Source organism: Daucus carota, chromosome 3 (assembly GCF_001625215.2).
Source record: "Daucus carota subsp. sativus chromosome 3, DH1 v3.0, whole genome shotgun sequence".
In the NCBI taxonomy this organism is placed as follows: Eukaryota; Viridiplantae; Streptophyta; class Magnoliopsida; order Apiales; family Apiaceae; genus Daucus; species Daucus carota.
Window position 1 is genome coordinate 1,950,954 of NC_030383.2, and position 22,097 is coordinate 1,973,050.

General features: G+C 35.4%; 2 protein-coding genes, 1 long non-coding RNA gene and 1 other non-coding gene across 5 annotated transcripts; 2 read left to right on the forward strand and 2 right to left on the reverse strand.

Moving 5' to 3' along the window:
- Nucleotides 1–51: 51 nt before the first annotated feature.
- Nucleotides 52–3,055, reverse strand: LOC108210616 (uncharacterized). Its single transcript, XR_001804875.2, has 8 exons — nucleotides 2,828–3,055; nucleotides 2,698–2,735; nucleotides 2,321–2,417; nucleotides 1,633–1,703; nucleotides 1,119–1,199; nucleotides 979–1,033; nucleotides 759–898; nucleotides 52–266 (listed from the first exon to the last, which is right to left on the reverse strand). It is a non-coding gene; the product is annotated as an uncharacterized LOC108210616 (long non-coding RNA).
- Nucleotides 3,056–3,446: 391 nt separating this feature from the next.
- On the forward strand, nucleotides 3,447–3,519 carry TRNAV-UAC (transfer RNA valine (anticodon UAC)). Its single transcript has one exon. It is a non-coding gene; the product is annotated as a tRNA-Val (tRNA).
- A 335-nt stretch (nucleotides 3,520–3,854) lies between these two features.
- LOC108215126 (transcription initiation factor TFIID subunit 4b) lies at nucleotides 3,855–10,674 on the reverse strand. 2 transcript variants are annotated; one of them, XM_017387479.2, is made up of 16 exons: nucleotides 10,501–10,674; nucleotides 10,293–10,401; nucleotides 8,773–9,305; nucleotides 8,599–8,694; nucleotides 7,785–8,322; nucleotides 7,608–7,684; nucleotides 7,437–7,529; nucleotides 6,356–6,486; nucleotides 6,179–6,260; nucleotides 5,956–6,091; nucleotides 5,781–5,836; nucleotides 5,657–5,713; nucleotides 5,418–5,558; nucleotides 5,259–5,324; nucleotides 4,925–5,186; nucleotides 3,855–4,442 (listed from the first exon to the last, which is right to left on the reverse strand). In XM_017387479.2, exons 1-16 carry the CDS (start codon nucleotides 10,537–10,539, stop codon nucleotides 4,273–4,275), a joined length of 2,586 nt encoding a protein of 861 aa, XP_017242968.1. In that variant the 5' UTR covers nucleotides 10,540–10,674; the 3' UTR covers nucleotides 3,855–4,272. The 2 variants fall into 2 exon arrangements, with proteins under 2 accessions (XP_017242968.1, XP_017242966.1); XM_017387477.2 differs by having other exon boundaries at nucleotides 8,773–9,308; nucleotides 10,501–10,672.
- Nucleotides 10,675–18,988: 8,314 nt separating this feature from the next.
- Nucleotides 18,989–20,613, forward strand: LOC108213618 (uncharacterized). The gene is made up of 3 exons (XM_017385426.2): nucleotides 18,989–19,212; nucleotides 19,794–19,855; nucleotides 20,172–20,613. Exons 1-3 carry the CDS (start codon nucleotides 19,125–19,127, stop codon nucleotides 20,370–20,372), a joined length of 351 nt encoding a protein of 116 aa, XP_017240915.1. The 5' UTR covers nucleotides 18,989–19,124; the 3' UTR covers nucleotides 20,373–20,613.
- Nucleotides 20,614–22,097: the final 1,484 nt, after the last annotated feature.

Genomic DNA, 22,097 nt, shown 5'->3' on the forward strand with positions numbered 1-22,097 from the left:
AAGTTTAGTTTCACTTCTGGGAAAAATGGTCCGTCTAGCATAGTTTATTACCAGTATGCTTATCCGTCTTTACAGATAATAATTTCTTCATCGCGGAAATCAGGAACCTGTGTTTCTGCAGCAAGAGGAGACTGAACTGAAGAAATGGTTGCTGGCTTTGGCCCTCATCTGTGTACCAGACATTTGAACTACTAAGCTGATTTTCTAAGTCTTGAGATCCACAGTTTTGAGTACCATGATTCATTTTCTTTCCCAAGTCCATTCCACTAAAAGAAACATAAATAAAAACAGAAAGTTAAGGAACTAATTAGACAAATCACATCTGATGCATAAAAAACTTATTCATTATGTAGCTATTGTGCATAATATCACAAAAACTAACATCAGAGCTAACAAACTAATGAAATAGAACATTCAACTGAATCAAATCTTGGCTGAAACATGATTAAAAAGTATGACTGAACAACAAATTAGATACACAAACAGTCTTCTGCCAAGATGTTATTCATAAAAATTGGTACACACAATTATTTCATCTGACTAAATCGAATCTACTTTATGACAGCAGACCCTAATCACTAATAAAAAAAATCTAAAGAACATAATCAAATAAATCATAATTAAATTAACACTCATAAAAAAAAATCTATCAACATGAATCAATATTTGAAAAACGAACACCTGACATGAAGAAAATTTTCAATTGATAGAACATAATCGTTTTATTAATCAAAACAAATGCTGTAACAAAAGATTACCTAGAATAATGATATGTTATCAATTCCTTTCATTTGGACAAATAATCGAACAGTTTCTGTACAAAGCCCGACTGCAATACAGTAACCATGATTCTTTTTGTTGGACCCATCGATCTTTCTTCTTCTTCGAACATTGCCTCCTACATTTCAGTTGTAATAAATTAGATAACAATAATACAACAGAATGGTAACAAAAATGCACAGAAATCATAATTCTAACCACAATCAGATTGGAAGGAGGTGAAACCATCAAGTTTAAGATGATCGCAATTAGCCTGAAAGTTCAGATAAAAGATGTGAGATTCAAATCAAGTAGATTTAAAGGAGTCGATCATGAAGATATCACAGCAAAAAACATACTTCTTCCATAAATCGGCGGCAAAATCGATTGGTGTTGATGGTAATCAGATGTTAGAAATGCAATTCGACTCAATAGGATTCCTATATTGAATGAGGTGAAGAGTGAAATGTAGATCAAACTCCATCAAAGCAATCAAAAAATAATACAAAAGAAACACATTAAATAAACAAATTTAAAAACAGTAATAGTCTAATATCATAAGGATTTTTAGTGCATAAACACTATGACATCTCAATGTTTGATACTCATTGTCTAAAGACTCCAGGTAACATTAAACATCAACATGAGTCCCTGTAATTCAAAAAAAAAAAAAAAAAGAAGCTCCAATAACTCTCAAATATCCATATAAAATATTCTATAACAAAAGATTCAAAAACAAATATATTAGTAGTTCCATATCCCTCACTTTGAATTATTATCAAACATGTTATGTGCATTCTTTCATTTCTATTTATATCAACACACAATAATATACTATTGACATATGCATATTAGCTTAATATAATTGCATACCTTCTAAACGATTTCGTTTTCCCCTGTCAGACCCAATTCCCGAATAGCTTTGTGTTTATCATCGAATCCATCTGAAATGATATAAAAGAAGACAGTAAACATACATCTCAAAAGAGATAATGATATTACACGCTCGAAATTTCAGAAATGCAAGTTGCCAATACAGCATTGATAGGCCAGCAGAGATCATTATATAAAACTATAGACAACTAACCAACTCTGATCTCCAACACAACTGCAAGAATTTAGGAGCTTATTAAGTGCAATAGCTTCAAATTTGTAGTATTAGAAAATGTCTTTAAAAATATATACGAATGTCGGATATTAAAGGACAGAATACTTTGATATAATATTACACATTTGGGCGAGAAATGAAAACTAAAAAACTGTATACTTTATTATCTTATCAAATATATATATCTATAACCTGGAAGTAACTCTGGTCTTTTGCTTTGTCGCCAACTCCTATGTTAAATTTGCTTTATTACATCCTTAAAGTCCAAATATTTTCCACATTGTTTTATTTCATACAAAATATATCAACTCTGCACAATGCTTTCTCATAATAATTTCCAACACCAAAACTTCAATGTAAACATCATATTGCAAGCACCACACAATATTAAAAATTGAAATCAGAATCATAAACAAAAATGGTAAAAAAACGAAAAAAAGTACATATAAGAACCTGTAACACTATCTCGATATCTCCATGTCCACGTTCAATTTGTACGAAAAGCTGATGAACATTATCTCGGTATCATCATGGCTTCCTAAAATTTGAACTTAAGACATCACGTAAAAGTTAAAATTAATAAAAGCATCATAAAACAAAAATGATAAAAAAAACGAAAAAAGAAATTGCAAGAAAGAACAAATTAACAAAACCAAATTGGATGTACTACCTCCTTGTCACTCAGGCTCATCACATATAAACAAACGTATTAACAATTAAACTCTTTTCACACTTTAAGCAAACAGATGGTGTGCAAACGGAATATATAACACATCTTCTAAAAAAGCAGATAACAAATAAAATATAGTAACAAAGAAAAGCTCTCGCACCTCACAATAAAACGTAATAAAGCTTGCGAAGGATGAATCTGCGCAAAGAAAATACAAACATCAATCAGATTCGAAATTTGAAATATAAGAGATACATACACCTATACATACACATCAGTTGCGTCTTAACCTTCAGATCTCTGTATTTTTCTTCGTCTTCTTCAGAGCTTCACCGGTGAAAACCGGTCCGATCGATCTGATATCTCGTGCAGCGATTGGGTTAGGTAATTTATCGATTTTGAATTTGTAAAGATAGGGTTTTTTCACTTTTGAAAATCTAGTAGAGAAGCAAAGGAGCTGAGTACGGGTTGTATAATTTGAATTTATGTTTGGCTTCTTCCCGAAGCTTCACGTGTTTGAATAAGAAATGTCCTTACAGTCTTGATTTAATTAGTATTTGTATGTATAGACACGCAGCAAAAGTACGGGAAAGTGGTCACAACATGACAAAAAAGTAGTGCGATGGAAATTAATTAAGTTTGACTGTTTGTAGCAGTTGCTTTGAAACCAATGGCAATTGTTGTAATTTAGTATTAAGTTTTAGGGTAGGGGGTGTAAATTTGTTGGCAAAAGGATTCAGGATTTATTATATATATAGATATATAGATTAATCAATTCGAGACTGAGTTATCGTATGGGACATTTCAACTTGTATTAGCGTTTTATATATCGTTATTGTGATCTTTTCCCTTTTTATTGGCCCTGAAATTTGGAATATTAAGTTAGCGAGTGGATATTAACACAATTAAGCTGTCGTGGTGTAGTGGTTATCACGTTTGCTTTACACGCAAAAGGCCCCCAGTTCGATCCTGGGCGATAGCATTTTTTGCCCTATAAATTTAGGAGCAAGCATGTTCGAACTAATTAAATTTAAAGTTTTTGACTGGCTAAATATTCCTGGACAATAATTTGACACTTTTATATGATGTTTTCATTTTGTTTTACTCTTTTTATTGTGTAGTGTTATCTATTATATAATAACGAAACAAATTTTCTCAGAATTACTTAAAATAATATAGATAATTTCATTTTTGGTATAAAAAAAACGTACGAATAACAGCTCTTTGCAAGATACACTTCAAAAATTGGAGCTTGCAATTTTTTAAATTAAAAACTAAAATTTTGATTATATTAAAATTTGAATATAATGTAATTTGTAACGTAAACTCAATGTATACAGAGAGCAACTTCTGTTTATAATATACAAAAAGATTATTCAAATTTCAACTACACATAAATAATGTCAGGATTCTTTTACGTCACACGGACAAAAAGATTATTCCAAGTGCAAAAAAATAATGTCAGGATTCTTCTAGATCAGAAGGAAACAAGTAGGTGACCAAAAAGATGGAGCTTTGGCATCGATTTTGAATCTGTTTCTCTATAACAAGCTGCAGCAATGAAGCATCCTGTATGTAATTCATTTTTATGCAGTGCTGTATGTTGCAGAAAAAAGATGCCAAGGATTTAGGGCAAGTCAGAAACTGTGAAACAGGTCGGGCCAGCCTGACATTTTACGGCTTTATGTACCAGCGTGAACATGCAGGTGAGCAAGCATATTTGATAATTCACCACTTATTCACATGTGACATCTTTATGCAGCTTCGCGTACAGACGATAGATTAATGTAGACTTAGAAGTCTGGGGCTCCCTTTCTAGGGCAGCGATCACATCCTTGACGGATATACTACGCAGAATGTCTGTTTGAGACACGGACTGAGTCTTGCCAGATTTCCTCATTGCTCCTGATCAAACATGCACTATCAATATAGAAAACTTCTTACCAACACATATACTTTTGATTACAGAAAAAATGTTAATAGGGCCGGGGAAGAACCCAGAAATTGGCATTATTGGGATCAAGTTTTAACTATGCTGGATCAAAATTCAAATTTATATAAGATTTATATACAAATATGTACTAGCTAAATATATTTAATGCTTTCTAATATATCTATTCTAGTGTCCACTCTACCAAAGTCAAACTCCTCATCCTCTTTATTGAGTACTATTATTTGTAATGTCCCCCTCTCCACCCCCCACCCATTTGTAAGCCTATAGCAAATGGCTATCTAGTATCCTCTTATTCGGATTGGCAAATTTCATTCCACTCTCATTTAGCTAGATGGTTGATGCAAATTTGTACTAATGTAGCCTCAGTGGCATCCATAGCAGTAAACATGGTGCTTACATTAAAATGAGAATCAGTATTATAAATAACACTTACCAGATGTAGCAACAGTAGCTGATTGACTCCTTTTCTCAGCATCTTGGTTGTCTCTAGCATTTCTTACAGGGGCTGATGCAAGCTTGCGGTTTACCTCTCTACTTGGCTGAGAAGATGAAGCAGAATCAACCCCTCCTTCGCGTTTCTGCCTGGCCTCAGCCATTAATTGCCACTTTGACAGCATGTCATCTCCTCCTACAGCAGCTCGAGCAGCAACATTTGCAGCTGTTGTACGCATCTTGTCATCATCCTCTTTGTTGGCCTTCACATATTAAAAATAATAATTTGTCTTATCACCCGCCTGATGACGAAATTCCCAATCAATAAGAAATACCTTAGCTGGTCTTGCACGAGTGTCATCCTTATCCTTATCTCCATCAGTTCCAGAATTGCCTTCTGACTGCAGTTGCGAACTCCAAAGTTACAGCTCTCCACAAAATTCAGTTGAACTAAGATACATTACAATATATAAGTGAATGGCAGATAAACTTACCTCATTTACACCCTGACCTTTTTCTGGGTCACCCTGTGTCTTATCCCATTCTTCCCTAGCTTTCAAGTTCATTGCTACAATTTGTTGGCGTACATCCAAGGTGACGATAGTTCGGTGTCTTGCCTTCTCAATACTAACCCGCTACAAATATTAAATGGGGGAGGAATTACTATAATTGATTATTTGATTGTAATAATTTTATAAGTTTAATATTAAAGTAAAAGAGAGACAAAAATTACCTGTTTCGATAGCCTCACCATATTACTTATCAGCGCACGCAAACGTTCCTCTACACTCTGAAAACTCATACCATAAGAAAAGATCCCACATATTGTAATTAAACTAAGGTCATAGAAGCTTCACCAGTGACAGGCATCGTTCCACATCATTGCTTATACTCTTCACCCCCCATTTATTCACTGACAATAAAAACCCCAAATTTCAATATTTGAAGTGCAAAAAACTCTTGCCAGATCAACATACTTATGCATCTAGGACTTTGAAATATTTAAGTTTTGTAAGATAAACAAATTCTTACTGATTTCTGTCATTTTCTTTTGGAGTGGAACTTTCTGCAAAAACAACCTTTCTTCTTCTTCTTGCACAACCCTACGAGATGCTTCTGAGACTCTACTGTCTTCCTTGGTACCCGAAAATAGTTGTTCTTCCTCTTCCTATCAAAATACATAAAGACCACAACATATTTATACTTGCATCTCAAATTATCTCGGAAGTGGATTAGAGATTGCAAAAGTATATACCCGCAGATTAACTCCACTGACAGCAGTAACATCATTGAGTTGCTCAATACTTTGATCAGAATGGAAAACCTTTTGTTTTTTCCTGTTAAAAAATACAAGAAAGTATTTACTGCTTAGAAGGAAAACAAAAGGCTAAGGGATATTCAAAGCTGAGGAGAGCCTATAATATTCAATTACGCTGGCTGCAAGGTTTCGGAAGCTGGCGATTCTAAAGGTTTTTTTGGACCAGTAATGGCCTTCTTCATGGGTGTTTTAGCTATACTTCCAGGTCCAACTGAAGGTGTAGTTGATGCTAACCGGGCACCTAACTATGATAAACAAAGTGTAAAGATTAGAAATACATGAATGTAAATAAAATAGAAAATCAACAACAAAACAGAAGGCAGAAGTTATGCCAGCAACTCAGCAAGTGATAAAGTGGTGTAAAACTAAACCATACATGTATTCCTTCTGTGATCTACCAAATGAACGTAAATAAATATGGCTTGCCAAGTTAATATTATAATAAAGGCAATAATAGTACATAAATACATGTTAACAAGTTATCAAGGAAAACAGATCAACATGTTCTTGTCGTAGGAATATTTCAATAACATATACTTAGATATATATCACAGATAATGAAAGCTCATGCCATATCCTTATATATATATAATCAGAATAGTAGTTCCTGTTTTGTTTTGTCTTTTAGGATGTTATAGGCCTAAAAACTCATTCAACTTGCACTTGCAGTTTTTGCTCTAAAACGGTATAAAGCAGCTAAATTTTCAAACCTATGGATGTGGGGCCGATATCTCTCGTTCCATTTAATCTATCCGACCACAATGTCATGGATCATTACACAGTAACCTGGAGTAAGTATGTTATCTTCCAATTAGTTTCCTGCTATGGAATATTAGTAGTACAGGAAGTTTGCCCTTAAGATTTCTGTACTACCTCCTACTGGGTGGTGATCAATTTTAACTAAGCAGGTCTTTAACATTAAAATGGCTACATATTTGATGCAACTACAGTGTAATCTCAATTCAACTTACAAGATCACATTGTTGAGACTCTTCTATAATGTAATTCCATTTGAATTTTCTAATTCATATCATTCATGTCATCAGATATTCCACATGTATAATCTCTTTTATTGAAAATTATAGGTCAACTCTTGTGGGATTTAATATTTAATGCTCTCTTTAGTTGTCTATTTGGCAGACCAAAGTAATCATCAGAAATTCATTAGAACAGCAGAAGCGCGTAAGAAATATACCGAGTTACTTGGGTCCATCTGGGTTGTAATAGATGATAGTCCTGCGTTTGACTGCATAATACTGGTTGATGTAGAGAAGCCTGCCCTAGATTGCTGCATCCCAATAGAATCGTTACTTAAGTTCCCAGAAGCATATTTCTGTTCAAACTGTGCAGGGGAAAAAGAAAATACCCCTTGTGAAGAAGACAGCTGAGATTTCTGTTGTTGCTCATTTGCTGGATCGATCGGCTCTTGTTTCACATAATGTCCTGCAATTAGAGCACTATTATCCTGATCTTCTATAACAGATGTTGATAATTTATTAAATTCTGTGGAATTTTATATGGTTTGTGTGAAAAAAAATTCCACCTTGCACTCTCATGGGTTCAGTGAAAGTGTTCTGCTTCTCATACTTGGGCACACCAATTGACTGCATTGTGCTAACGCCTGGATGAATTGGGACTTGCCTTGCCTGCATATTTTGAGGCTGCTGTTTAAGAGATTGCATTGAGCTATGCATATTTCCTCCAGCATATTGGTTATAATTGCTGCCTGTAGTAGTTCCATAAGGGGGAATAGAGGACTGAGAAAAGTGCATGTGTTGCTGCTGCTGCTTATTAAGTCCCTGTATTGCAATGGGGCGCTCCCTTTCTTGTTTTATATCATGCAAAATATGGGCATTATTATCCATTGCCGTATTGCTTGAAACAATTGGTGCTCGTATCACCGGAGAGGGACCAGATGGGTTTACTGAAGAGTTGAGACCCTTCTGATTAATTTGGGAATACGAGTGAGATTCAGAAAACTGTTGGCCACTAACAGATTGCATTGTCATATGCTGTTGTTGAGCAGGAACCTGAGAGTGTGAGGCAGCTTGTGTTGGTGCAACTTGTGAGCTGCGAGGAGCCTGCAATCCAGCTCTGCTTTAGCATACTTCCATCTTAACATTATAGTAATCAAATTTGATGCGACTCATTCATTACTAGTAACTTTTCTGTGTGGTTCAAAACACATTCACGAAAAAACAACTAACGGCATTGGAACCCAAATCAGCTTTTTTTCAAATTATTAAAGGTAGAATTATAGATTTAATCCAACTTGATAATCTGAACCGATATTAAGGAACGTAGAACATCGCATTTGCAACAGATGGATCATAATTCTTGACATTTCTTCTCGTTACCTGTTCCTGCAGCTTTACAACTGCCAGCTTGAGCATGTGGTCACCCACCAGACTTCTCATGTGCTTTACAAAGCCATCTTTGGAGATCTCATTTTTCTGAAACAGAAAGATTTAGATTTTCAGATGATTATCGATAATGCAGCAACTGTATAGAGATCAGTGTCATAGCATTACTTTTAGTCTATTATAGATAGTTCTAAGTTGCATGGCTTTGTCTTTATCAAGTAGTGGCTCTATAACTGGAAATAACATGGCAAATGGTACTTGTTTTCCATTTTTCAAAGCATTATTAGCCTGACTTGTTGCTGCAGCTTGTTGACTATTCATCTTCTGTGACCGAAGGTACTGAGATATGCTACTTGGATCCTGTGCTTTATTCGGTTCTTGACCAACAGCAGTAATCCTGTCTGGGTTCTGGACACTTGATGATTGTGATACATGTGGATTCTTCTGTTCAGTCTGCTGTTGCGGAAAACTGTCTTGAGACTGTTTCTGTTGCATGGGAATGCAATTTAATTCCTTCGAGTCGATCTGTTGTTGTAGCTGATTCTCTGTAGCAGAACCATGCTGATTTACTTCGCTTATAGAAGCATGTAGCTCCTGTTGGGAAACATTTACAACTTGCTGACTGGCATTCTCATTTTGGCTGGAAGCTTGCCACGGCGGAAACAACTGGCCTGGGTTATGGTTGCTTCCTTGAGATAAAGCTGCTGTAAAATCCAGTTGTACATATATTCACAAATTAGGAGTAAATTATTCAGTACGTGTCAAGAAAAGTAGATTACTTTAAATATTTTTCGTGCATTAAAAGTTTAATATCAAGACTAGTTTAATAATACACATTACCCTCAACTAAATTACCTAAAGACCAAAAATTACTTGTGCAGGGTATATATATGACAAGAACATCATGAATTTAAATCAGTTACCTACTTCTCTAACATCTAATTCCTTCATAAGAATATCAACTTGACGTGCGACTCTACGCCACTTAACTTCACCCTCAGAAAATCTAAGAAGGGCATAATTTCCATTAAAAAGAACAAATCCATTCTAGTACGAATCTAAGCAACCCATTTGAATAACTCAATAAACTCACATTACCTTCATCAACAATCAACAATGCCACAAAATAACTTCGTAATGGAAAAAGTCGAGTACTTCATATTAATCACCCACTTTCATAACATCAAATTTGAGCATAAAAATCTAAACTTTGACCTCCAACTCTAAGCCAGTCAACGCCAAAAACATTAATTCAAGCGCTGCGGGTTTTCGAGCGGTCCTGTTCGCCTTCCCATGAGCACATCCATAATTTTCATCAAAATCGACTAAAAGGGTATTCTTTATAGCATAAATCTTGACAACCCATTCAAACAAAAAGGATATTCATTTTAGCATAAATCTCGATTACCCGCAAAAGAACTTCATACACACAACCTAAATGTGAAAACCCCATCAATTCATACCAATCACCCACTTCTACAACACCTAATTTCAGCATAAAAATCCAAACTTTAACCTCCCCCTCCAAAAACCACTCAACCCCGTACTCACAGACCCGCTAAAACCACAGACTTCCCATCAAAATCGACAAAAAGGGCATCCATATCATCACAAATCTTGACAACCCATTTTCAAAATCACCCAAAAACAATCAAAAAATTTACCCAAAATTCACAAATTATACTCACCATTATCAGAATCAGAAGGGAGAGGCTTCACAGAAGTGTCCCCTTCAATATCTCTATTCAAAGCAGCTGTAAATGCCTCTACATCAGCACCAGAATGCATAGTTTCATCCTGTGATTTCATTAGAACCATCAGATTAAACATATATAAACATACATACACACAGAACAGAATTATATGTATATAACCATACATAATGAGAAAACAGACCTCATCTTCTTCAAGCAGCTTCATTATAGAAGGGTCCATTTTTCAATTGCTGTGTGTTGTTCAAAAAGCGCGATCAAATTTCTGATAAGCTTGAAATTGAAACCTCAAGCTCTTGCTCGTTTATATAAGATCCGGTAAAGTTGTTATACGATGCAAAGTGCAAACTAGGTATGTAAATTTTAAAGCAATTTTAATCATTAAATATAAGTGTACTATTATATTATTAACAAATATTCGTAAATACTTTTTATCACTCAATAGGGTCCCCGTTAATTCTATTTTTGACAAAATTTGAAGCCAAGAATGATGATCAGCAAAACATCTAATCGAGAGTAGCTGATAATTTTATTATATTATATTATATGTTTATTATATATATAAGAAATTTAAAAATTTTATTATTTAATAAACGGATGGAATTATGTAATAATAAAAAATATTTACATGTAATATTTAAATATAAATTATAATTTATATGTTCTGTATTAAATAGAAGTAGCTTTTATAATAAAATCTTGACTCGTGCATAAATCAATTTCTTAAAATAAATTAAATTAAATATATTATATTATATTATATGTATTAATATTAAAATTTATATAAAAAATAGGGCATTTTTAATATATATACCCATATCAAAACGAATTTTTGCAAAAATACTGTTACTTTTCTAAACAAATTGCGAAAATACTATCTTTCAAAAAAAATTGCAAAAATACGGCAATTGTTATTAACCTCGTATGCAACCACAAATGCAACTTTGAAAAAATCTTTTGAAAATTACGTTCAGTTGCATAATAAGTTGCAACTAGTTACAAATAGTTAAAAACGAATACCCTGCGGGCCGATAACAATAACAACCACAAAAGCAAAATTAACAAATATTGCAACCAAAAGAATCAACAAAACCAACTCCAATTATAAAAAATCAACTCAAAAGCAACTCAAATATTTATCTCTCCTTCTAGTCTTCGTGACATTATTTCTCTCCCGCGATCGCGCTGCCGTGGTCGAGGGAATCCGTCGTCGTGCCAGAGAGAGCGACGGATTTGATGGAGGATGTGGGAGGGGAAAGAGAAAAGGGGGGTTAGGGTTAGGGATTGAGTGGAGAGGGTGACTCAGCGTCGCTGGAGACGACGGCGGATCTCGTGGTGTGCGGCGGATGTGGTGTTGGATCTGGTGGTAGGTAGCGTGTTGAAAGATGGAGACAAATGGGGATACAGGAAGAGGGTGGAAGAAGAGAGACTCAGAGAGTAAATGGGGAAGAGGAATGGAAGTATCGTATTAATGCAATCAAAACTCTTTTTGCCTATTAAAACCGTAAATCTGCAATTAATTTAGTGAAGTAGTAAGTTTGCAATTAAAAGCTTAAAACCCGGTATATCTGATAATTTCCCTAAAAAATATCCGTAAATCATATTAATTATTGAAAAAACTTATATTTTAAAAATATTAAGTTAGTATATATTTACATGTATATGCTTCATAAAATTAAATTTTAACACTAACGATAAGAATTGGTGATAATAGAAACTGTCAAATTAATTAATAAGACTATGTTCACTGTACTCAGCAAAATCCTCCTCTTCTCTCTCTCAAAACCCTAGCCTCCCTAGCCTCCGTCAAAGATTTTTGAAGGGGCTTCCATCAGTTTTCACTGGTGGAAAGCCCCGATTCCCCTTTTTTTTTTCCTATTTTCTTGTTTTGAAATCTTATTTCTCATTCAATAAGTTCCCAATTTATTTGGGTTTTGTTAGTCTCTCCTTCTTGTGAGAGTTGGTTTGTTTTGTGTTTGGTGTGTTTTGATGTTTTTCATGACCGAGGTTATAGATCGGCATGATTTTCATGGGTTTGATTCAGATTTGAAGGTTATCATGGGATCACATCTATGGTCGATTGTTCAGAACACTCAGGTGAAAACCAATCAGATGGAAACAAGTGTGTATATTCAAATCATCTTCAAATCGCTCAGTTGCCTCTCCAAGAAGGAAGGATTCAACAGCGATATTTTTCAGCGTCTGTCCAATTTCGATTGTGTTTGTAGATGCCGTATGGCTTTTAATTAATGAATTGATTCCTTTTTATCAAAAAAAAAAAAGACTATGTTCACTGTGGTGGTGGATGTGATCATTCTTTTCACTTTGAATTGCCTGGCACGAAAGTGCCAAATTTGGAGGGATCATTTAACTTAGCACTATTAATAATTAACAACGGCCTGAAAAAAAAAAACCTGCGAGAAAGAATTCTCCTTTGTAGATTTGCAAACAATTGAACTTTTCCCTGGAATGTGATGGTTTTGGATTTCTTATCTGCATTGAGTGTGCCCCTAAATTCACAGACGAGTACAGAATCCTGAAATCAGGGTCCACCATAACCAGTGGCGAATCGAAAACAAATGATGGAGAAAATAATATCAAGCATAATTATTTGAGTTTACCCTGATCGGTTTGAAACTTTTCTCTTTGGCATTTCCAAGATTTTCGTACTTATGAAGTTATTTGTTACGACCACTGAACTCTGCATTGGAGAACTTGTAGGCTGAACAAGGCTTGTGATATGTGCTATGGAAAGTGTTGAAAAAATGAAGGATGAATCATGGAGCTCGAGATCATCTGCTGCAAAGCACCCGAGAGCAGAATAACATTCTGAGAAATGAACTCAAGAAGAAGATCACTATCAGAATTGTAAACTAAGCCATGAAAATGAAGCTTGAATAGAACTAGAGAGATTTGTATTTACAGAGAGAATGAAAGCTTACAAGAGAAGATAGCTAGTCTATGTATATATACAGCTCTAACACTATTCTAGAATCCTCTACCATCTTCTGATACAGCTCAACTACAGCTCAGCAATACAGCTCAGCTCTAACAGACTGCAACTAACTCTAACTGACTCTAACTTGCTGCACGAGCATGTGGTTTGTTTTGATCCTGTGTGGTGATGTGTTCCTCAGCTTCCTGTGTTGCACACTCCTGTTGTGATTCTTCCTTTATATCTGTAACATCCCCCCTCAAGTTGGAGGTTTGAAAGAGATTACAAACTCCCAACTTGCAAAGAAGATGTGTAAGCTGAGATGAAGATAGTGCTTTAGTGAATAAATCTGCAGGTTGTTCAAGTGATGCAATGTAAGAAGTCTTAATGATCCCAAGTTGCATTTGTTCTCTGACAAGGTGACAATCAATATCAATATGTTTGGTGCGTTCGTGAAAAACAGGGTTACTAGCTATATGTAGAGCAGATTTACGATCACAGCATAGGGTTACTGGTGTTAAGTTGTGATAGCCAAAGGTTTTGAATAAGCTAAGTAACCATGTAATTTCACAACATGTATCTGCCATGCATCGATATTCGGCTTCAGCTGATGAACGTGAAATAGTATGCTGCTTTTTACTTTTCCAAGAAATCAGGGAAGATCCAAAAAGCACACAGTAACCTGTAAGTGAGTGTCGAGTTTGTTGACAGCCACCCCAATCCGAATCACAAAAAGCAGCTAATGTGGGTTTAGCATTGGCAGCTAAAAACAATCCTTGACCTGGAGATTGTTTAAGATATCTAACCACTTTATATGCAGCACTGAGATGATCAACTCGTGGTTTAGCTAGATACTGAGAGAGCACCTGAACAGAGTAAGAGATATCAGGACGCGTAACTGTTAAGTATATAAGTCTGCCAATCAGTCGTCGATAAAGAAATGTATCAGAATCTGCTAAAGGCAGACTGGTATTGGTATTGAGATTGTGGTTTTGTTCCATTGGAACCTTGGAAGGCCTAGCAGCAGTGAGGCCAGTATCGTTTAAGATATCAAGTGTATATTTGCGTTGATGCAAATAAATTCCAGAAGTAGAACGTGCTGCCTCAATGCCCAAAAAATAACGTAAATGACCAAGATCCTTTACTTTGAATGCTTTGGCCATGCATTGCATAACTTCCTGGATAATATCTTTGCTAGTTCCTGTTATGAGGATATCGTCGACATACACTAGAACAGCAATGAAATGTGATCCTCTGTGATATGTGAACAAACTATTGTCTGCATGACACTGGATGAAGCCAAATTTGAGAAGTGTGACTCGAAATTTGGTGAACCAGCAACGTGGAGCTTGACGAAGCCCGTAAATGGATTTGATGAGTTTGCACACCCATGCCCCAATATCTGTAATAGCATTAACTGCAGGAATGGATGATAATTGTGTATAACCAGGAGGAATGCGCATATAGACATCTTCATGAAGATCACCATGAAGAAATGCGTTGGTGACGTCTAATTGTGTAATAGGCCAGTTCTGTGAAGCAGCCACTGCAATGAGGAGACGGACTGTTGTCATCTTCGCAACGGGGGCAAAGGTTTCAAAAAAATCCAAGCCATATGTTTGAGTGAAACCTTTGGCCACGAGACGGGCTTTGTATCGATCAATTGTACCATCAGGTAAATACTTGATCCGGAATACCCATTTACAATCCACTATATGTTTATTAGCAGGTCTGGGAACCAATTCCCATGTATTGGTTGACTCCATGGCATGAATCTCTAATTTCATTGCTTTGAGCCAATTTGAATCCTGGCTTGCCTGTTTGTATGTATACGGGACAGGAATAGCAGCAGTGGCACATAGAAATTTTGTATAGGATGGAGAGAAAAATTGATATAACATGTAATCATTAAGTGGGTAAGTGCAGTTTGCTGCTAAATGTTTACCTGAAACAATGTCAGCAGATGGAAGAGTAGAGATTGGTAAGCCTGTGTAATCTTTAAATTACTCAGGTGCCTTTCTGGTGCGAGTAGGTCTGGATATTGGAATAGTCACAAGCTCTGGAGAAGGCTGCTCTGTAGAATTATGATGATCAGGCTGTGCGGAGTCACTAGACTGAGACTCTAATTCAGGCATGTTCAAGCTATTGTCTGTGGGAAATAGCTCATGAAATGGAGAGCAGGGAAACATGTGATGAGTACTGGATTTAGGATTGGCATGTATGTCATGAAATGGGAATTGATTTTCGACAAATTTGATATCACGAGACACATAACATTTCTTTGTGGATAAATCCATGACTCTGTAACCTTTCTTGTTGAAAGGGTATCCTAAGAACACACATTTCAGTGTTCTTGATTGAAACTTATCAGGCATAGAATATAAATCTGAGATGTAACATAAGCACCCAAATGCTTTCAAAGAATTATAGTCAGGAGGTTTTTGAAATAAAACTTCATAAGGAGACTTGTAATTGAGAACTGGAGTAGGTAGCAGATTGATAACATGTGTGGCTGTTAATACACAATCGCCCCAAAATGAAATAGGTAGATTTGCTTGAAAACGAAGAGATCTGGCAACATTAAGTAAATGTTGGTGCTTCCTCTCAACAGTACCATTCTGTTGAGGGGTGTGTGCACATGAAAATTGTTGTAGAGTGCCTGTGTTTGAACAAAAGGTTTTCAAAACATGATTTGTGAATTCTGATCCGTTATCAGACCTGATAATCTTCACAGTTTTATGAAATTGTGTAAATGCATATTTCACAAAATCTATGATTAGTTGTGGAATCTGGGATTTGGAAGAACACAGAAATATCCAAGTACATTTGGAATAGTCATCCACTATAGTCAAGAACTTTGTACAATTTCCATGTGTAGGAAATTTGTAGGGACCCCATACATCACAGTGAATGACTTCAAACAAAGCAGTACTCTTAGACTCTCTAGGTGGAAAAGGCAACCTAACTTGTTTAGAAAGATGACAGACATCACAATTCTGTAGACTACTAGTAGGCAGAATAGACAAAGACTTAATATGAGACATTACAGTGACTGAAGGATGGCCCAAACGCCAGTGCCATTGCTGAATAGTGGAATCCTAAGGACTAGTAACAGTGAGAGCTTGTATAGGTAGATAGGACTTTGACTTGAGAGTAGCAGAACTGAGTTTGTATAATCCATCTGACAAGTTACCAATCTCTTTCTCCATCATCAACACATGGTCCTGTAAAATACATTTAGCAGCAGAGAAATATATAGTGGCAGATGTGTTATATGTGAGCTGAGGAATGGATAAGAGATTACAGTGAAATAAAGGCACAACAAGCACATTTCTAAGTGTTAATTCAGGAGTAAGATGAATAGTGCCAATGTGTGTTACTTCAGACTTAGCCCCATTTGGTAAATGTAATTGTGAATGAATTGTCACTGGATTAGTGACTAATTCTAAGTATGGGGTAATGTGATGTGTTGCCCCGGAGTCCAAAATCCATATATCTTTAGTTTTATCTATTAAGATAGGAGAAGCAAAAATGACAGAATTTGTGCTGTAGAAATTTGAACCTGAGACAGAGTTGGTGCTGTTTTGTATCCATGGAGCATAAGTGGAGGGAGTAAGCTTGGACTGAAGCATGGAGATAATCTGCTGGCACTGTGCATCTGAAAGATTATCTGTGCAAGAACCTGAGGTAGAAAGCTCTGGAACATTGATATCAGATGTTTTTGTTTGTAGATTATTACCAGTTGTAGCAACAGCATTAGCAGATGTAGTTTTAGGAGTATGTTTCACTCTAGGCTTGGGCTGACCATACAACTTGTGCCATTCAGGATAGCCATGGAGAGCGAAACATTTATCCTTGCTGTGACCAGATAGATGACAGTAATCACAAACCTGTCCTGTATTCAGTCCTTTGCGATCATCACGCTTAGGCTTAGCTTTGTTCGTGTTGGTAGTGCTTTGGAAACGTGCATTCATTACCAAACTGTCAGTAATACTAGTCGTGACATTAGTGCTATTTCTTTGATTTTCATCCTGCAAGAGCATAGCATATGCTTGACTAATATCAGGCAGAGGTTTCATCAATAAGATATGACCTCTTGTGGTAGTGAATTGCTCATTGAGCCCCATGAGAAACTGACTTAGAGTGACTTGTTTCTCATACTCATCTAGTTGTGCATTTATACCACACGGACAATTACTGATCTTGCATCTAGGTATAGCTCCTAAATTATTCAATTCATCAAGTAATCCTCTGAACACTGTGAAATAGGTAGAAATAGACTGAGTACCTTGAGTAAGAGATACCAGATCCTTCCTGAGATTAAACAAGCGCGGCACATTACTTTGGGCAAAACGTTTGAATAGATCATCCCAGATCTGTTTGGCAGTGTTCATATAGACAATACTCTTCCGAATTTCTGAAGAGACAGAGTTTAGAATCCAAGATATGACTAGATCATTACTGCGTTTCCACAGCACAAATTGTGGTGAAGTAGAAGCAGGTGCTACAAGTGAGCCATCAATAAACCCTAACTTGAGCTTGGTAGAAAGAGCTATCTGAACTGAGCGACTCCATTGATGATAATTCTGATCATTAAGAGCCTCAGTAACCAGTGCAAGACCTGGATGATCTGCAGAACTGAGAAAGTATGGATGATTGATGTCGATTGGTTGAGATTGAGACGCCATTGTTGATGAGCTTAATGAACTAGAACGAAGTGCGGAAGCATACGAGTGCATTTACAACTAAAATATACTTGTGTTTGGCTCTGATACCATATCAGAATTGTAAACTAAGCCATGAAAATGAAGCTTGAATAGAACTAGAGAGATTTGTATTTACAGAGAGAATGAAAGCTTACAAGAGAAGATAGCTAGTCTATGTATATATACAGCTCTAACACTATTCTAGAATCCTCTACCATCTTCTGATACAGCTCAACTACAGCTCAGCAATACAGCTCAGCTCTAACAGACTGCAACTAACTCTAACTGACTCTAACTTGCTGCACGAGCATGTGGTTTGTTTTGATCCTGTGTGGTGATGTGTTCCTCAGCTTCCTGTGTTGCACACTCCTGTTGTGATTCTTCCTTTATATCTGTAACAATCACAAAATGTTGATCACTTCAACAGATCTGTTCATATAGCAAACTGCTTTGAAAAAAATCTCCCTGCTTCGGTCTAAGTAGTTACATTCGGTAATTGTTCTCCTGATTAAGTATTTTTCTTGATCAGTATGGTCATAAATTAGTTTCTGATAACCTGTTGAGGTAAATCCAGGCAGATATATGGCGCCCACATAAAACTTAGTTTTATACATACTCCGTAATACATTTTTTAATTTTTAACAAACCGTTTGGCTCAGCTTATAATAAAAAATATGTGTATCTTCTAACTTATAAAGGACTTATATTCTTTGCCGGCTTCTGCTATTATATATGCATAATCTTGGTCACAGGAAGCTGAGCCATGAAAAATGTTTGAACTAAGAGTAATGCTAGGTATCCCAAAATCCGTCTCAAAGTTATAAGAATTACAAGAGTCTGCTCTGCTGCAGCACATTTCAGAAGCAAGAGTCTTGGTTTTTCAACTACTTTGACAGCAATTAATTCTCTCATTACTTCTCCTCGTTTCTTTCCAAATGAGGATAAAATTACATAAAAAAACACATTTTCTACTCTCAGACATGGGCTCTGGCCCATTCTCCCCCCCCCCCCCCCCCCCCCCCCACCCCCCACCCCCTATCTTCCCCCTTTCTCAGGTAAACTTTAAGATATCTTTGCTAGTACTCCTATATTTTTAAGGCCTGCAGAGAGGGAGAGAGACACTGAGAGATTTAGCAGACAGAGAGATTTAGGAGAGAGAGAGAGATCATGAGGAGCTTTGGGTTCTGGATTTTGCTGCTTCTGGTTGGGACAGCTTTGGTTTGCCTTGTTACGATCATCAATACCTCTCTTCCTGGTAATTCTTCAGCTTCTTCGTTTAAGTGCCAAGCGATATAGACTGTAGTATTAACTGACAATAAAAGTCTCTGCCTTATCACTTGCCATTTTCGGGTTCTGTATCGTGTTTGTAACATGTAAATTTCGAGCATAACTTAATTTACTGAATATATAGGCTTATAAGCTATATGTAGTTTGGTGTTTAACATAATTTATAACAGTAGTACATGTTTGTCAACTGACCATACAATGTTAACTCGCGGTTTTAAGTTAACATTTCTATCATCATGCATACAGATCAGATAGATACTTTGGTATAGTCTGCTTAAGAAATTTGCGACTCTATAAAGTGTGTCAAACTAAGAACGGGCCGGAAACTGAGTACATTTCTGTAGGTGAGCACCTGGTTGAGTGTCTACTTAATATCGGTCATTTCAGAAGTTTGAACCCCTGGAAACTGGCCTTTAATTACTTTGTCTAGCTGTTAAATTAGGTGAAAAAATCGTACAAAATTAATTTCTAGTGTGATTACAGATTAGTGATCATATATGTACTTAATTTCTTTGGTGTTGATTTATCCTTCTCACAAAATGATCCCAGATACTGATTTCAACCTACATAAGAAAGACATGACTCTCACTACGACAAGCAGGAAAATGAAGGTACATCCACATTTTTTTCTTTTCATGAAATGCTACAACCCGCTAAATGTTTGCGTCGTTTGTTGTGCAATGTCTGCAAGTCAGAAAATCTGTTTCTGTTAAATTATAGCATAAGATCTATTTGAATCTTCTTCTAACACCTTAAGATTTTAGACTGATTTGTTCACAATATCAGAGCCAGGTTTGGCGGAGGTTTTAAGTTCGACTCTCCATCACCCCCCGATATTCCCCAAATCCCTTTACTGAAACAGAATATGGCAACTTTGTTTACTTCAGTTATTTTCTCATATTTCTCATTAATGGCAATCATCTTCAGAATATTGGTTATACCAGTAAGACGGGTGCTGATCACTACTATCTTGAAGATTATGGCCGTAATGATCCAGTTCCAAGTTCGAAAGCTTACATACGACATGGAACTATCCAGCATGGCTCTCCCTTAATGCCTTATATCCCAAAGCCTTCACCTCCTGCACCGCCTGTGCCAGGTCGTGCAAAGCGTGATGGATTACCATGATCTGAGCAAGTATTTCTCACTGTGATCGTAGTAACTTATTTCACGTCTTCCAAGCAAATTATTCAGGATCAGACCTGTTGTTTGTAGCTCCCTGTTGGACCTGTTTTATATATTTCTCTGTTGTTTAACGCTCAGCATTTATCGTGACTTCTCAAATTTCTTTAACGAATTAGCACCGTACTGCTATTATACAAAAACAGCTTTTTGCTGAATAAGGTGAATAATGTTTGATAAATCTAAATGCAGGTCTTCTGAACAGTTACTTTTACCTCAGAGCTTTTTATGAAAAACAGGTCTATCCCATATTTTTAAGCACCTGTGGTCGTAATTTGTAAGATTGAATTTTAGATAAATTTTAAATATATTTTTTTAAGAACTTACAACTCCATGAAAAATATTCCAAGTACTCAAAAGCTCCAGCAACAAGCATGGATAAATTATCTGAATTTGCCTCTCTCTCCTAGACCATTTGGTTTTTTGATAATTCATTAGGAAATATTCAAAATAAAATTCAAGAGCTCTCGCAACCGGGAGAAATAAATCATCCGATATTGACCGTCTCTCTCTAACCCGACGGTCATCACCAAAAATGAGAACAAAAAGACTCATCAGATTGGGACTGAATTTTGACCGTAATCTCATATAATCCATATTTTTTACTCAAATATGATCATATATTGGTTTTGATAGAATTGTAATCCACATATTTTTGAAAGAGTGTTTATTTCATTTCTTAGTCATATTTTCCGGCAAGTTTCATAAAATAATAATTAAAATCACTTTAATTTGGTCACTATTTTTTCAAACAATCTTTTTTTTTTCATTGAAATTTTTTGTAATTTTTCATTTAATTCCATCCAACTAAATGCAACCTAGTGTTGTGTTTCATTACCCATTCTACATTTATTATTTCCAATATAAATTCTATATAAGTTAATGTAATTAGTATGGGTGGATTTAGAAAAATTGACAAGCATTTAAAACTTTTAAGACATGTGAAATGAATAAAAGCAAATGACTCATCTAAATTGGGATGTATGAAATACAATTGTAATGATATTAAAGGGTGTATTCAATTAGGGTTTTAAAAGATTTTTTTTCATTAATGAAATACGAGGTTATTCAATTCGGATTTTAAAAAATATATCAGAATCTTTGAATATTTAATTGAGATTTTAAATTATTTATACAAAATCTGATACTATTCAATTAGGATAGTTAAAATTCATTAAAATCTGATGATATTTAAATGTTGATTGATTTTTTTGACTTCATAAATTGATGGATTTTGTGAGACTTTTCGGTATATTTTAAGCTTTTGAAATCCGACCAAAATTCATGAGATTTTGAAACATTGTGCTTAAATTCTAAAAAATTAATATCAACTATGTGATATTTTATCAAAAATCCGCACAAAATCAAAATCAGATACTCCCTCCGTCCCAAATTAACTGTCCAGTTTGACTTTTTGATGGTCAATTTGACCCAACTTTGACTGAAAAATATGTATATTAAATAATTGAATAAAATTATGAAATATATATCATTGAAAAGATTATCAAATCTATTTTAGAATATATTTTTCGGTTTTGTAAAATTGTAAAAATATTTTTTAATTTTCAGTCAAAGTTGGGTCAAATTGACCATCAAAAAGTCAAACTGGACAGTTAATTTGGGACAAAGGAAGTATAATCTATTAAAATCTATAAATCAAAAACAATTCAT

Bases quoted from the DNA above. Each gene is read 5' to 3' on its own strand.
- LOC108215126 (XM_017387477.2), bottom strand. From the start codon at position 10,539: ATGGACCCTTCTATAATGAAGCTGCTTGAAGAAGATGAG. The intron at 8,695-8,772 runs GTAATGCTATGA...TTTCTGTTTCAG, and splicing joins CTATCTATAATAGACTAAAA to AAAAATGAGATCTCCAAAGA. The intron at 5,559-5,656 runs GTAATTTTTGTC...TAATATTTGTAG, and splicing joins TGGTGAGGCTATCGAAACAG to CGGGTTAGTATTGAGAAGGC.
- LOC108213618 (XM_017385426.2), top strand. From the start codon at position 19,125: ATGAGGAGCTTTGGGTTCTGGATTTTGCTGCTTCTGGTTGGGACAGCT. The intron at 19,213-19,793 runs GTAATTCTTCAG...AAATGATCCCAG, and splicing joins CATCAATACCTCTCTTCCTG to ATACTGATTTCAACCTACAT. The intron at 19,856-20,171 runs GTACATCCACAT...AATCATCTTCAG, and splicing joins CGACAAGCAGGAAAATGAAG to AATATTGGTTATACCAGTAA.